The 13,668-nt window shown below is 32.4% G+C and overlaps 1 protein-coding gene across 12 annotated transcripts in view; it reads right to left on the reverse strand.

The window, feature by feature from the left end:
* Positions 1–13,668, reverse strand: part of LOC118204448 (acid-sensing ion channel 3-like) — a 179,444-nt gene that overhangs the window by 14,882 nt on the left and 150,894 nt on the right. For 7 of the 12 annotated variants that reach the window (XM_085815824.1, XM_085815815.1, XM_085815814.1 and 4 more), the window contains one exon: positions 11,836–12,309. The exons of 4 other annotated variants lie outside the window; for them this stretch is intronic. In XM_085815824.1, coding sequence (XP_085671950.1) covers positions 12,175–12,309 — 135 coding nt within the window. In that variant the 3' untranslated portion in view covers positions 11,836–12,174. Of the gene's footprint in view, positions 1–11,835; positions 12,310–13,668 lie in introns of those variants that run through there. One more of the 12 variants, XM_085815822.1, reaches the window with a different exon arrangement.

The raw sequence follows: 13,668 nt of genomic DNA on the forward strand, positions 1-13,668 counted from the left end.
TTCACAGTAGCCCGGAAAGGAGTTTAAGAAATAAAAGGTTTGTAGGTTGTAATCTCAAGCGAAAACGGGCTTTAACAGGATAAAATATAAAATCCCAAATGCGCCATTATACTGAGTTCCTGCTCCTATTGGTATCATGAGAAGCAGAACTGCAAAGACAAAATAGAAAAGCGAATAGCAATGGATATAAATATTTCAAATATTAAAATCTGCTGTTTGGCTCATTCCTCAAAGTGAAATTCGTCACCTTTTTTAATGAAAAATTGCTTTAAAGCTGGGACGAGCGTTATGAACTCATAAGACAACACAGCATGCAGAACTTGCGACTTTTTTTCGAAAGACATCAACACACTAATAAGCAGAAAATTTTAGTTGAAGCAACATTTTTACCACATGCCTTCAGAAAAGATGATTTGTGCAGACTCGAAAGGAATGACAATCCTGATCTCTTGCTACACAATAATTTTTCACTCATATATTTTATTCTTATATAATCAAAATCATCAAATGTTTATATTCTCATATAAACATTTTGATCCAGCACTGAAAATATTTTATATTTTCTTCTTAAAGAAGATATTCTAGACATTTAATTATACTTTTATGTTTTCATGCATAAAATGGACTATTTTTTAAGTCTTTAGAAATTCATCACTGTGAACCTTTCGAGAAATAACAGTGTAATTAAGTGTAATTTTAAAATGATGCTGCGTAGAACAAATGCCAAAGTAACAGACTGGCTATTTAGCCAGTTTATTACTTTACATAGATATAACGATAATTCGCGTAGTTCTTTTAGAGCCTTTATTTTAGAGTAGAATTGGAGTATGCTACCGAAACCAATGACACTCTAATACGATTTCTTCTTAATATAAATAACATAAAAAAATTCTTTTGTAAATTTTGCTCTGAACCCTTTGCTTTCTACATGTTAATGTTGTCACTTTGTTCTGGACGTTCTGTGACAAGGAAAATGTATTTTTAACCCAAAGGGACAATTTGCCCTATTACTATTAATTTGGTTTTAGCATTTTGTGTCATCCACTATAAAACGGCGTTTCACTTTGCAAATTGCTGCCACCAAATATTAGAGCCCTATTAAATAATGAAGAATCTGCATGAATGTATGTATGTTTTCGCATTGTGAAAAAATAGCGGTACCTAAAGACATCAAATTTTGAATAATGTAGTCCTCCTTCGAATATGGGCATCTAGTAGCCCAAATTTGGAATCTAGAATTTATTTTGTTCTCTATTTTATATTTTGCAAAACTTTAATAAGCTTTCAGATTTTGTTTTTATTTTTTTTTTTTTTTTTTTTTTTTTCCCTAGAATTGTAGAGCACATATTTTGTACGTTATTATCGATTTATCAGACAACTACTTTGTGCAGGTTCGTCCTCTTTTGAATTATTATGAGAAAACTTCAAATATATTGTGAAGCAGTAGATATTTCTTCTTGCAATGGGTCATTATATTTCATTTCCTGAGAACTGTCGCTCATTAGAAGTAGATATAGCGTTGTGTCATTAGCTTGCGAATAGCAGTAAGAGATTTCACCTCTTCCTCCCTTCTCTGGTATTCCTGTTCTTGGCCATTTAACAAATTATTGCAACGCTGACATACATTCTTCTAACTTTTATTTCCTTATATTTCTCCTTTGTATATACGACAGTCACTTAGACATTTTTACATTAGAACTAAACAAAAATATTATTTTTAACACGTTGCCTATGCAAGTATAAAAGTGTGAGAAGGTATCGCAAAGTGTATACTTAACTATTATTTATACAGTGAATACTAGTACATGGCGAAATATCATTTGAGTGGATACCTTCATATGCCATATTCCTATGTTCCCCCCCCCAACCAAATGCCAAATTTTTCACATAAAATAATAAAAACCTAAAAATTCGTTGAATATGAAATTAATTATTAAAATTTTACTATAAAACTCGAATGGTGCATTAAATGAAATAGTCTTCAAGTACACGAAAACTTAACATTGCAAATCACTTCACTATACAAATATAATGAAAACGATATAACAAAAACCCAATATAACGAAACTGACAGGGTTATCCTAGTGCGTTTGACAAGTGTCTGTAAATGAAATCTTCGAAATTGCAGTCAAATAATCTTCATAATACTATTATTTGCCTGTTTTCACACAAATGATATACCCAGGAAAATATAAGTATAATGACTATTGCTGCATTCACACTGTAGCCTAACCTAACTGTAGCCTAACATAAGTTTTCATTTGAATGTTCATGTTGGTGAGTAGATTCATCTATAGGGTCTAAGTAAGACAAAATCTAATCGCCAAATCGGCGGGAAAATTCTTAATTTAAGAAATCAAATCTCTTCTGAATAGCATTTTGACCCCTTTCCAAATAGGCTCTGTGCCAGAACTTTCACTGCCTAGTTATGGCACTGAATTCTAAGATCCCCCACTATTACAAAAAACATTATGTAATTGCTTAGGACAAGGATTTCGTATTTTATTCAAGAGGATAATGATTACTCTCGACTCCCGCTACATTAACCCCCCCCCCCGAAAAAAAAAGAAAAGAAAAATTTTAGTTGAATTGGAAATCGGTATTTTCTTTAAAATAAATCTCATATAGTTATTAAGTGGCGCCATCTACTGGAGGCTTATTATATCAGTCTTGGAAATCAATTTCAGTTAAATATTGACCAATCTGAATTTTTCTGTTGAAATGGTTTCGTTCTTGTTGCAACAATACAAATAATTTAGTCTTTAGGAAGCCTGTATCAAATAAATTAATCTAAAGATCCTATAAAAGTTTAAAAAATATATATTTCCCCCCCTCGACCGGCAGGCACTATTTTGTCTTTTTTCGACATTAACCACTCCTAAGGCCCAGAAGTGGTGGCCATTTTATTGTGGAGGCACCTAATAGGCGGCCATCCTTACCTCCTATGAAAGGACGGACACTTAAAACCATGCTTTTTCTCCGGGTGTCGAATACAGGCTTTGGGTATCATAGTCACCTACCATTCGGGCGGCAAGTTAAAAAATATTACACTGAATTTTTACGTCGCATTTAAAAAAATATAATCTCATTTTTTTTTTCCGCCAAGTTGGACTATCATTAGAGTTTCGTCTTTTTATTTCATACCTTTAGGATAAACCTGTAACCGCGTAATATACCACAAATTAAAACACTTTCAGGGGCATAAAAGGAATGCGGGCAGCATAAGGGCCTGAAGCCCTAGAGGACCCTTAAGCGTTCTGTCACGCTGAACTACATTTACATGTTTATATTTAAAACAAAAAATGGCTTTTATAAACTATGATCATTTAAAAATAATCTCTAAATTATGAACTATCTATGTTCTATAAATATGAACATAACGCTATAAAGAACCCTTGGATACACAGAAAACAAGCTGTACCATGGGTGTCATGTACATCAAAAGTTCAAACGAAAGCAAATTTGAATACGAAACGGAAAAGGCTGTTTATATTTGTTTTAATTTCTTGTTACAGGAGCATTTTCAAATTATTGCTGATGAAGATCGTTAGTGGTAATAGGTGAGAAACTCGTATTCAGCCTTATTGTGAGAAAATTCCTAAGTTTCTCGAGGCAAGTGTGTGGCAAAGGTTGGAAAAAAAAGAGATATGAAAGATCAAGACAGCATTTCTTCACTAAAAGCAGACAACTTCAATAGAAACTCCAGGTTTAATTCCAAGAACTCCTATTTCTGAAAACGATTTTACACATATCAGATTTTAGCGTCAATAAAACAAGTTAGCCTATGTTATTAGCTTATAGTAAGAATTATTAATTCTGATGACAAAATCATCTTCTTTATACTAATAAGGTATTTAATAATCACTGTAAATGCATTTTTACCCTACAGAAAAAAGAATACAATATAACGAATGATAGTAATCGTGAAAATTGATCTAATACTGTCGTCAACTGTGCGTCTTTCATAAAGGGCCCACAGTTGATGATATTTTATGATTTTATGAATGTGAAGAGGTTCTTAAAAATCTCGAATGATTGTATTTAAGAAAAATTTTAGTAGCTTTAGAAGACTTTTGTGTCCGAAAACTTGTTAAGATGCATATCAGTCCAAATAGGAATATTACCTAGAAGCTTCTCAGAAAGGATTAAGCCTTCTTAGAAGCTTTTCATAAGCATTGTTTCCTAAAATGTTTTCTTTTATACATGTTTATGTCCAGTCAGAGCTTTGCTAACTTTTTGCCGAATATGATTATGAAAAAATAAAATTAAAGATTAACCGAAATATGTATATAAGGCTTAATTTTCAAATTTGCATTAGATTAAAATGTGCAGACATGATTCTGTTTCAAATGCCTTAAAAAATGCATCAATTTTTTTTTTTACTTCTTAATTTTCAAGGAATTCCCAAAATCCAAACAAATTCTCTGATTCTTCTTCAGAAATTGTCAGTGCTCCCAAGAATCGAACATATAGCTTACCAGTAAAAGGTTAAACTGGCATGACGTTAGCTTACTCGCTGTATTTGCCGGAGCACATGAGAAAAATTTATTAAATCTTTACACATTCATTATTTCAGAAACGCTGTAACATAAGAATAATTTTCCTTAACCGATATTTAAAAGATCTCATTTAAAACTGACTCCATGTGCGTATTTTAAACTAGTATCAAAAGTCTGGTATTTTTAAATCAATGAAAATTATCATGACAATTATTCTAAGCTAGGAAGGTAAGTGTTGTAAGCGAAATAGACATTTTTTTATTTCATTTCGATAAATTATGACTATAAACATTCTTTCATCAGTTATTTCCAGGCTCAAAAGACAATGAGATAAAATTGTTTAAAAGGAAAAATGTACTATGTAGAAACAGGTTTCTCATGATTTTCTGGGATTTTCATCTAAAAAAATAGTTAGTAGGCAGCTTTCTTTCGATAGACTTCCAATAAATCCTTCTCCGCGCAGCTGAATAACTTCCCGTTCTATTACACACGTGGTACTAAGATTTCTGTGTTAAGTTACAATTAAGTAGCTTAACTACTTTACAATTTTACATTTTATTTGTGTACTTTACGACTCGCAATATGCGACTTGCATTTACATACTGCAAAAAAGGTTACTTTATCCTTACGGATTTAATGCCAATCTAAATATCACCAATAAACATTCAGAAGTTTCTATATATGGACAATTTAGAATTTTTAGCACTATTACATCCAGAGGATCAAGAGGAGGTAATTCTAACAACACAATTTTTTTTTCAACACAAGATCTGAAATTAATTATTAAAAATCTAAATTTCTTCCTTTGAAATAAAGCGTTCGCAAAAATTGCCATTAAACTTCTTCATACTTTTAAGAATGTTACTTTATGAAATCTTATTAAAATACTTGATCAACAGTCTCAATGTTTCCAAATAGTCAAAGATCTGATAATAGACTTTTGCAATTTTAAATTAAAGAATAGTAATTTTTTTCACAAAAAAAAAAAAAAAAAAAAAAAAAATGTTTTGTACAATACAATTCAAGCATCCTTCTTACGCTCAGTTAAGAATTCCAAGCATTTTTAAAAAATGTCAACACTTGCTACCTGACCAACAACTTCAAATCAAGCCCTGTTTTAAAGTTGAAAAGGCCTCAGGTCAACTAATTATCAACCACCACAATATAATAGAAGATAGCATATGTCATTGCAAACTTCCTGTTTACAATAAATATGTAGATCCGTATCACCAGCATATTGTTACAAGAGATCTCAATATCATTGAAGATGAGCATTTACGAGAAATTATGCAACTTGGCACCAAGTTTCGCCCAACTTTCAGTATTAATCAGCACTTTTGCCTTAAACAATTCAATAATGATCTTGATAAATTTATTATTTTAGCTAGTAATAGTACCAATTTACCTACTACTACTTTTCTAGAGTGGAAAGCTGCACTAATTACAGAATTTCAGCTTATGCTTTTCAAGTTACCCAATTTCAATTATTTACACAATAAAAGGCATCTTGAGATTCTTATTCAGAAACAGCAAGGTAACTTTATCATCACAAAGATTGACAAAGCTAGCAACAATTTTAGTGTTATTTGAAAAAAGTTTTATTTCGACCTTCTGAATAAAGAATTGAATAGCGCTTGCACCTATCAAAAGATTACTACCAGCACTAAAATTATTCTCAATAAATTTAATCCACTTCATAAAAAACTTAGAATCCGTCCTCGCAAATATAATAACAGATTTGCAAATCTATATGCACTACCAAAATTTCATAAGACTCCGGTCAAATTTAGGTTCATTGCCAAAAGTACAAAAAGTTATCTAAAGGAAATAGATTATCTCTTTGCACAAAAACTTCATCTCATACGTGACCTCATTAATAATTATGATTTTAAAGATCTACATTGTCACTGGATGATTTCAAGTAACGAACATGTTCTAATAACCTTAAATACACATAAAATAGAACATATCCAATGCTCCGACTTTGAAAACCTCTATACTACTTGGCCACAAAGAGCGAGTTAACTTGGTGACGGAGAAGTTGAAAACCCCGATACAACACAAAATATATTGATCCCACGAAAGTTGGTTTATTTAATTATAGCAAAGCACTCGAGGGCTATCTGACTAAGGGGATGGATGCCTTCGTGGAGAACATTCTAAGAGAAACTGGCTGACTCTCATACCCATGAGGGGAACCACGGAAACGACCATCCAAATAGCCCGTTCGCAGTATTTGAACCTCGAACCGAACAACCGGTGTTCAGCGACTTTACCGTCGGCTGCTGGGGGGGGGGGGCTTCAACGAAAGTGGCAAGGTGTAGTTATGGAATCCGATTCGATGGAAAGGACTTTCTTCTAAACTACAGTCACCTTGAGACAGTTCTTACACAGTCCTAAACAGGCTGAACGACGTCATAGTTCGGATCCATAAGTCATCCAATTGTAAGTCTAAAATCGTCGTTCATTACGACAGGTTGCCCCCTTACCATGGCAACAGTACGTAGTTTCCGCCCAACCGGTATAGTGGTTAGCGTCGCTGACTGCTTGACTGCTGTGCCGAAGGTTCCGGGTTCGAATGTCGGAGAAGGCATAGATGTTTGTAAATGTATAGCACTGGTGAGGCATGGCGGCACTCTAAATATGCGGTGAGCTGAATGTTTTCTCGTGTGATTTGGTGGAAGGGGAGAGGGATGGGAGACCCTCGGACCCGTCCCCTCCGGGATGCTGTCCATCAAAATTGGGGGCGAAACTGAGCTAAATCGCACTATCACCTGAATGGTGCTCAAGGCGGTTGCCAATGGCAAGGGTATTCTAGCGCTCTTTGCCGCAAGGAATTTCGTGGGCTTGGCTGACTACGTCAGACAAGTGAGCATAATCAACAGCAACAACAACAAATAATGTAAATAATTTTATTTAGACCACCGTCCTTATTTAGATCATCGACTTATACTAAATACTAAATCAGTAATCAATATTGCTTGGGACGTGCAGTCCTTGGGGAGGGATGCAGTGTTACGAAATATGTATAGATCTAAATAACTCGTGAAATTATATTGGTATAGTTTGCATAATGCAACATGAAATGTTGAGAAAAGCGAAACTATGGCAGAAAAATAAGTATTTAGGGACAAATTTCTTTAACACCGAGGTAAATGGCTATCTCGCTAAATTGGTGTGATATCACCAAGCTGGCGATGGTTTTGGAGGATAATTTTTGACATCAAATTTGTCAAGAAATCGACAAAAATCTTTTACTTTGACACCATTTTGACAAGATTTTCGTCCGGTCCCTGTATATTGTAACTGATACCGTAACTGAATAACTGTAATTGTGAAAGGATCCGGCCGTTATATGCAACTTTAAGTATGTATTCCTTCCAGTAATTTCGAGAAATAAAGATTTCTTGGCGGCAGGAAAAAAGCCATATAAGCCCCACGAGAGCATCAGTTCTCAGTTTTCAGTTCAGAGCTGCGGAGTATTGGAGATATCCGTGAGAGCTTAGCCTTTTAGATGCGCGTTGTGTTTAGTCTGAAATGGTAACTACTGACTGTGCTCTGTTACGATGAGAAGAACTACTTTTTTTTTTTTTTTTTTTTTTTTAACTTTACCTTTTGAGTTTAATCAGAAAAATCTTTAAATTAGTCTTAAATGTTTAAAATACCCATTTAGAAGTCACTTTGCTGCACGTATGCTTTTGTTTATCGCCAAAAGATATATTATCATGATATATCATACATTATCAAGATGTATGTAATCCTGGCACAAATGCAATGAAATGCTTGCTTAGAACAATCCATTATATTCGTTTTAAAGCTAATTAGACTAGTCTGCAAAATAAACTAAATGATTTTACAAAAGACATTTTAACCTTTTACGGATAAAGGCTTTCGATTATGTAATTATCGATCAGCGTTTTCCGCAAAAAAAAATTCATTCTGAAAGACAGCATAATTTTATCGTTTGGCAAATTTGTAGAAAACTGTCGTAAATAACGATTTTGAAACGCTAAGTAATAATTTACTTCCTTTTGTAAGTATCTGTTTTCAGTACTCCCATAGATAAATTTAAACAAGTACTGAAAATTAATACTGCTCAAAAGGATAGAAATATGTTTCACTAAAAACCCGGTTTCAAGACAAAGCTTCCTTTTACGAAAGACATAAATTCAACATCATAAATCTAATTTACACAGAGCTTACCAGATTGCGTATACCAAGACAGAACTTCGAAGGCACACACACTAAGCAAGATCTAATGTCGGACTAAAAATATTAATAAGCTTATTTCCAGTTCCTTTATTTAGAAACCCTCAAATATTCCGTCTGATGCCCTTATAACTCTAATATCCAAAAATCTCATTTAAATGTCCCAAATTAATATTAATAATTGTAATTCACTATGCTGAAAAGTTATATTTTTGTTTTTACTCTGTAATATAATAATTTTAAACAGCAGCAATATGTGGAATTCCTTACGAGAATTCACGGCTTTATAAGTACGTTAATTTCAATGATGTTGACCTCCACAGAGAAACTTTATTTTTTACATGCAGTTTAATAATTTTAGAGAAAGGAATGTAAAAATGGAATTAAAAGTACTTTTACATATAATTTTGAAAATATTCAAATAAATAGTTGAAAAATAAAAATTTCAAAATTCATTTTAGATTAAAAAATTAATAAAATCATTAAACGAGATTAGGTTCAAAACATATTTCATTATGATCCTTAACTAGCGATTACCACATATCATCAAAATCAGTTGATTTTATTTGCGTATAAAAATATTAAATTAATTTAATAAAAACTCATTTTAAGTAATTTAGAATTACGTAAATAAAATTACTCATTTTCATTTTAAAGTAATTAACAAATATGCGTAATTCAACAGTCCTCTGAGATATCATTATACATATATTATCTATTAGAAATTAAGAAACAACGTTCAAATAATATCACATTCTTCACAGCCAACGTTATCTTGATTCCTATTTAAAGTGTAGACTACAATACGAAAACAATTGAGGTTAGGCAGTTTTATCACAGAAGAAAGCTGACACAATGAGAATGGAGAGGAAAATAAAGATTACTTTATAAATCCTATGTCAGAAAAGTTCCAGGACAAAAGGTCGTAAAAAATAGAAAATTGCATTTTCCAAGTAATGATCTAGCTGCTATCAAAGTAGACCCCCTTGGCTATCTATATACAACGTTTCTGGAGGTCTTGGAAGCCAGCAGGAAAATCTTCAACTGCGATGCTTGCAAGCTCATTTTTCACAGCTCGTTGGACGCCTGCAATAATTTTGATAAGTTTCCTTTCAGTCATCTTTTCACTCACGGAAACAAAAATTACAATAATTTTGACACAGTCTGGCTCTTCATCTTTTTCTGTTCATAGTGAATGAGGGACGATTCTTGCATTGAATTTCCGTTTGCCTAAATCTTCGCGTAAGATCTTATGACACACATTACGATTCAAATTCAAGTCTTCTGATATTAGTCTTCTTAGAGTAACTGCCTTGCATGCTCCACGTTTGCAATAGCATGTGCGTTTGCAATAGACGGGTGACAAGCTCTGGGACCTTCTTGCACTGAATCACTGCCTTCACAAAACATTTTGTGCCACTCGAAAACACGACAGCGCCTCGCCTGTATATGCTTCCTTAAAGATGCTCCATATTTCACTAGGGGGTTTACTCTTTGCTCACAATCAGCATCCATTGTGTAACCTTAACGAATGAGACAACAATCCGAACAGTGTGTTGCTAAGCACAACCCTACCACCCAGTAAGTTTGCGTGGAAACATGGCCAAGGTAATGTCAAGTAAGAATACATACCAGGTAACAAAAAACAACATTTATTCCTTTTTTGTGCTGCAAATTCAGAAATTAAAAAAAAAAAAAAAGTTCTGGAACGCTTCTGGCAAAGTATTTATGTAAAAAACGACATACCTATGAAAGCTTAAATCCTTAACTTTTTATGCATCAGATCTTTCTGAATAACCAGTAGATGAATAAGAAACTACTCTTTCAGTTTACATTAAAAAAATTCTAGAACATTGTCGAGGTTATCATCAACGCCCATAACATCCCATTGTAATAAGAGACGGTAAGAGGGCCGATAAAAGAAAGGGACCGTGGGGGTGAGAACTGATCCGTTTTCGTCTTCAGATTTGTAGCACGATGCTAACTTCATCTCTTATTTCTTAAATCCATGATTGCAGCTTCATTGGTTATCATTCACGGAGAAAGCTTACAAAGCATGTGAGCAGAAATGGAGAAGAGTTTTCATTTGTGTTATGTTACAAGATAAAAATGAGACGAAAATATTGCCTTTTTCTTACATGTATTAACTTCCATGTTTATGCAAATAAAAAACTTATATCCTTGCCGTGGAAAATAAATATACAATACCATTCATGCTGTTTAAAAGGTTTTGTTTTAAAAAAATGAAATTTTGTACCAAAATATGAATAATCATTAGTGAAAATTCATCATGACATTATGTTTCAACATACTTATAGTGAGTATGGTAAAAAAATATATGATTTAGATAATGAATGGTCTGAATAATAATTGACAAACTGAATATATGCCAAGGTAACTGTGTGTACAGTAGACTCTTAATTAAACGAGGACGACGTCCACGGCTACCCCCAAAATCACAGTTAATTTGAGAGCATTTAAAAAAAAACATAGGAAAGAGGAATAACCTACATCATAATTGAGAGAAAAAGGCTGTTAACATTTTACCTCTATTTCTAAGCAGTTTGACTTGTAGAAAGTTATGCTGGTAACCAACGCATTTTCTTCTTTTTATATTTCCTATAGAACTTTTGCTTTTTCCTGATATTTGTAACAAATTTTTTTCCATCGTTACTCAATAAACAATCTTAACTTTTTAAAGACAAAGCCCGGCTACTCCGCCGCCATTTAACCGGAGTTGATTATACTTACAATTTGCATAATGACATAAACTTTAAATGTGAGCTGATATTATAAGTTTTGTTTTAACTTATATGTTGAATATTTTCTGCATTTTTTTATTTCATTTAGTCAAACAGAAAGTTTAAAATGAACTAAGTTTAAAACATGAGGCGATAATTTAGATTTAAGAAGACAGTTGGTAAATTTGGTTATGTTGGTAAATTTGGCCCGACGTTCGGTTATCTTATAACTTTGTGAGAATTTGCGGACTGACTATTCTGATTGATGAGACAATCTTATAAGTTAATTGCGTAAGTAGACGCGCTAATAATAGGAGTTAGGTTCTTAGGTTGAATATTTTGATTCTTAAATATTAAATTACTACTGGTATTAATAAATCTTCAAGAACCGAGTTTTAATTTTATTTTTATACATTTATATTTGCATTGCTAGTGTTCTAAGAGGAATGAAAACTCTTTGCACATTCTAGAAAGGTTACTCAGTTTAGTTAAAAGGATAGTAGACTGTGATCCTATGACGCAGCAAAAAATGTAAAATGGAATTATGCTTTATTTTCATCCTAAAATGCTGATTTGAGAAATAGGAACTCAAATTTTGCATTCTTTGTTTCTGATATCTTCAAAAATAAATTTTAAAAAAAGTCGGAAATTCTTCTTATGTAATTAGAAGTTGACGAAGGAAACAATTTCTTCTTTTTCACACGTGATTTATGTTATCTAAACATCTATTCAGTGTTCCTCTTTCGAAATGCGTAGGTAAATATACGGCACAAAGCTTCAAGAAAATCCATCAGTTCAACTAATGATATTCCCATCCAGATACCGATATAGCCACCAATATAACTGAACAGCTCGACAGTCTGAAAAAGAAGAATACATTTATATTGAGGTCTAATTTACAGTACTTTAATTTCCTCATAATTGAGCTCATACTGCTCATAAAAAAAGTTATGAAAAATGTCAGAAGGTAATATTTACTTGAATTATCAGCTGAAAGATGCTAAGTGCAAATAAAAATAATTGCATGTAAATCTAAACACACACACAGAAAAAAGCTACTAATGCAATGAGGGGCTAGAACTTTTCCCCGACGCCCTTTCGCCAACAGGACAATCCGTTGGCACCTTATTCTCCGTGGATCATTTCGACGTCAAGTAGAAATTAAATACATAATATATATATTATAAGCAACCAACGTAAGAAAAGTTTGTTATGATAACTACAGAGAGCTACTTAGAAAATTATGTCAGTATCAAATAGAGCAAAATTATCACATTTTATAATTATGGGCTAAACGTCAGAGATACTCTGTTATATTATCGTTTCCAAAATTATGTAGATACAATGTTTACATGATTCGTCAAAACTTCTTGGAAATTTTAATTAGTCAGAGAAACCACTCATGCATGCAGAAAATTTACATTTTTATGAAATATTAATTGAAAATGGAATTACTTTTGAATCTTGTTAGAACATTACTCTCTTAAAATTAATAAATATATGGATAGATATATTAATAAAGGTAAGTTTTATATTGTGCGTAACGATATATGTGTATAAAATTGAATACAAAACATTTTATGTATTATTAAAAGGGTTTTCATTCATTAGTTCTAGGTAATATTTTAGTAATTCTAAAAAATGGGTTTAGTTGGAAAAGCTTTTTTTTTTTTTTTTTTTTTTTTTTTTTTTTTTTTCTTTTAAAATTTAAGACAGTCAGAGGTATACATTAGGGAAACAAAATTATTAAACTAAATAAATTTAATATAATATTGCAAAATATAACATAGGCATGTGAAGAAAAATATGTGTTGACGACAAATCGGGCCGATTTTCCCGTGATAGCGAAAGGGCTGCATGGGTGAGGATCACTAGTGGAGGTTATTCTTTTAATAATCTGGAAACTGAAGAATTTTTGTTAAGCATATTCGCGCTTCCAAATCTAATTTTAATTCTTAATGTTTTAAATTTAAAATATTCAAGTTCCACCAATGAATGCTATAATACAACAATCTTGAATGCTTTAATTAATAAGGAATGAACTAAATTTAATCTAATGTGAGAATCGGCCTTTTCGGATTTTGAACCCGATAGCGACTTAGAAACACAAGAAGAAGAATTTCTCGAGAATAAAATGCAGATTAAAAGCAATCGCAACTTTTCTTTTTCTCAGAGTTCCACGTTAGGAAATTATTCGAATTTGGAAGCTAGCCAACCTC

The sequence above is a fragment of the Stegodyphus dumicola genome, chromosome 4 (genome assembly GCF_044657685.1).
Source record: "Stegodyphus dumicola isolate Sdum_Otavi_A_Nest chromosome 4, ASM4465768v1".
In the NCBI taxonomy this organism is placed as follows: Eukaryota; Metazoa; Arthropoda; class Arachnida; order Araneae; family Eresidae; genus Stegodyphus; species Stegodyphus dumicola.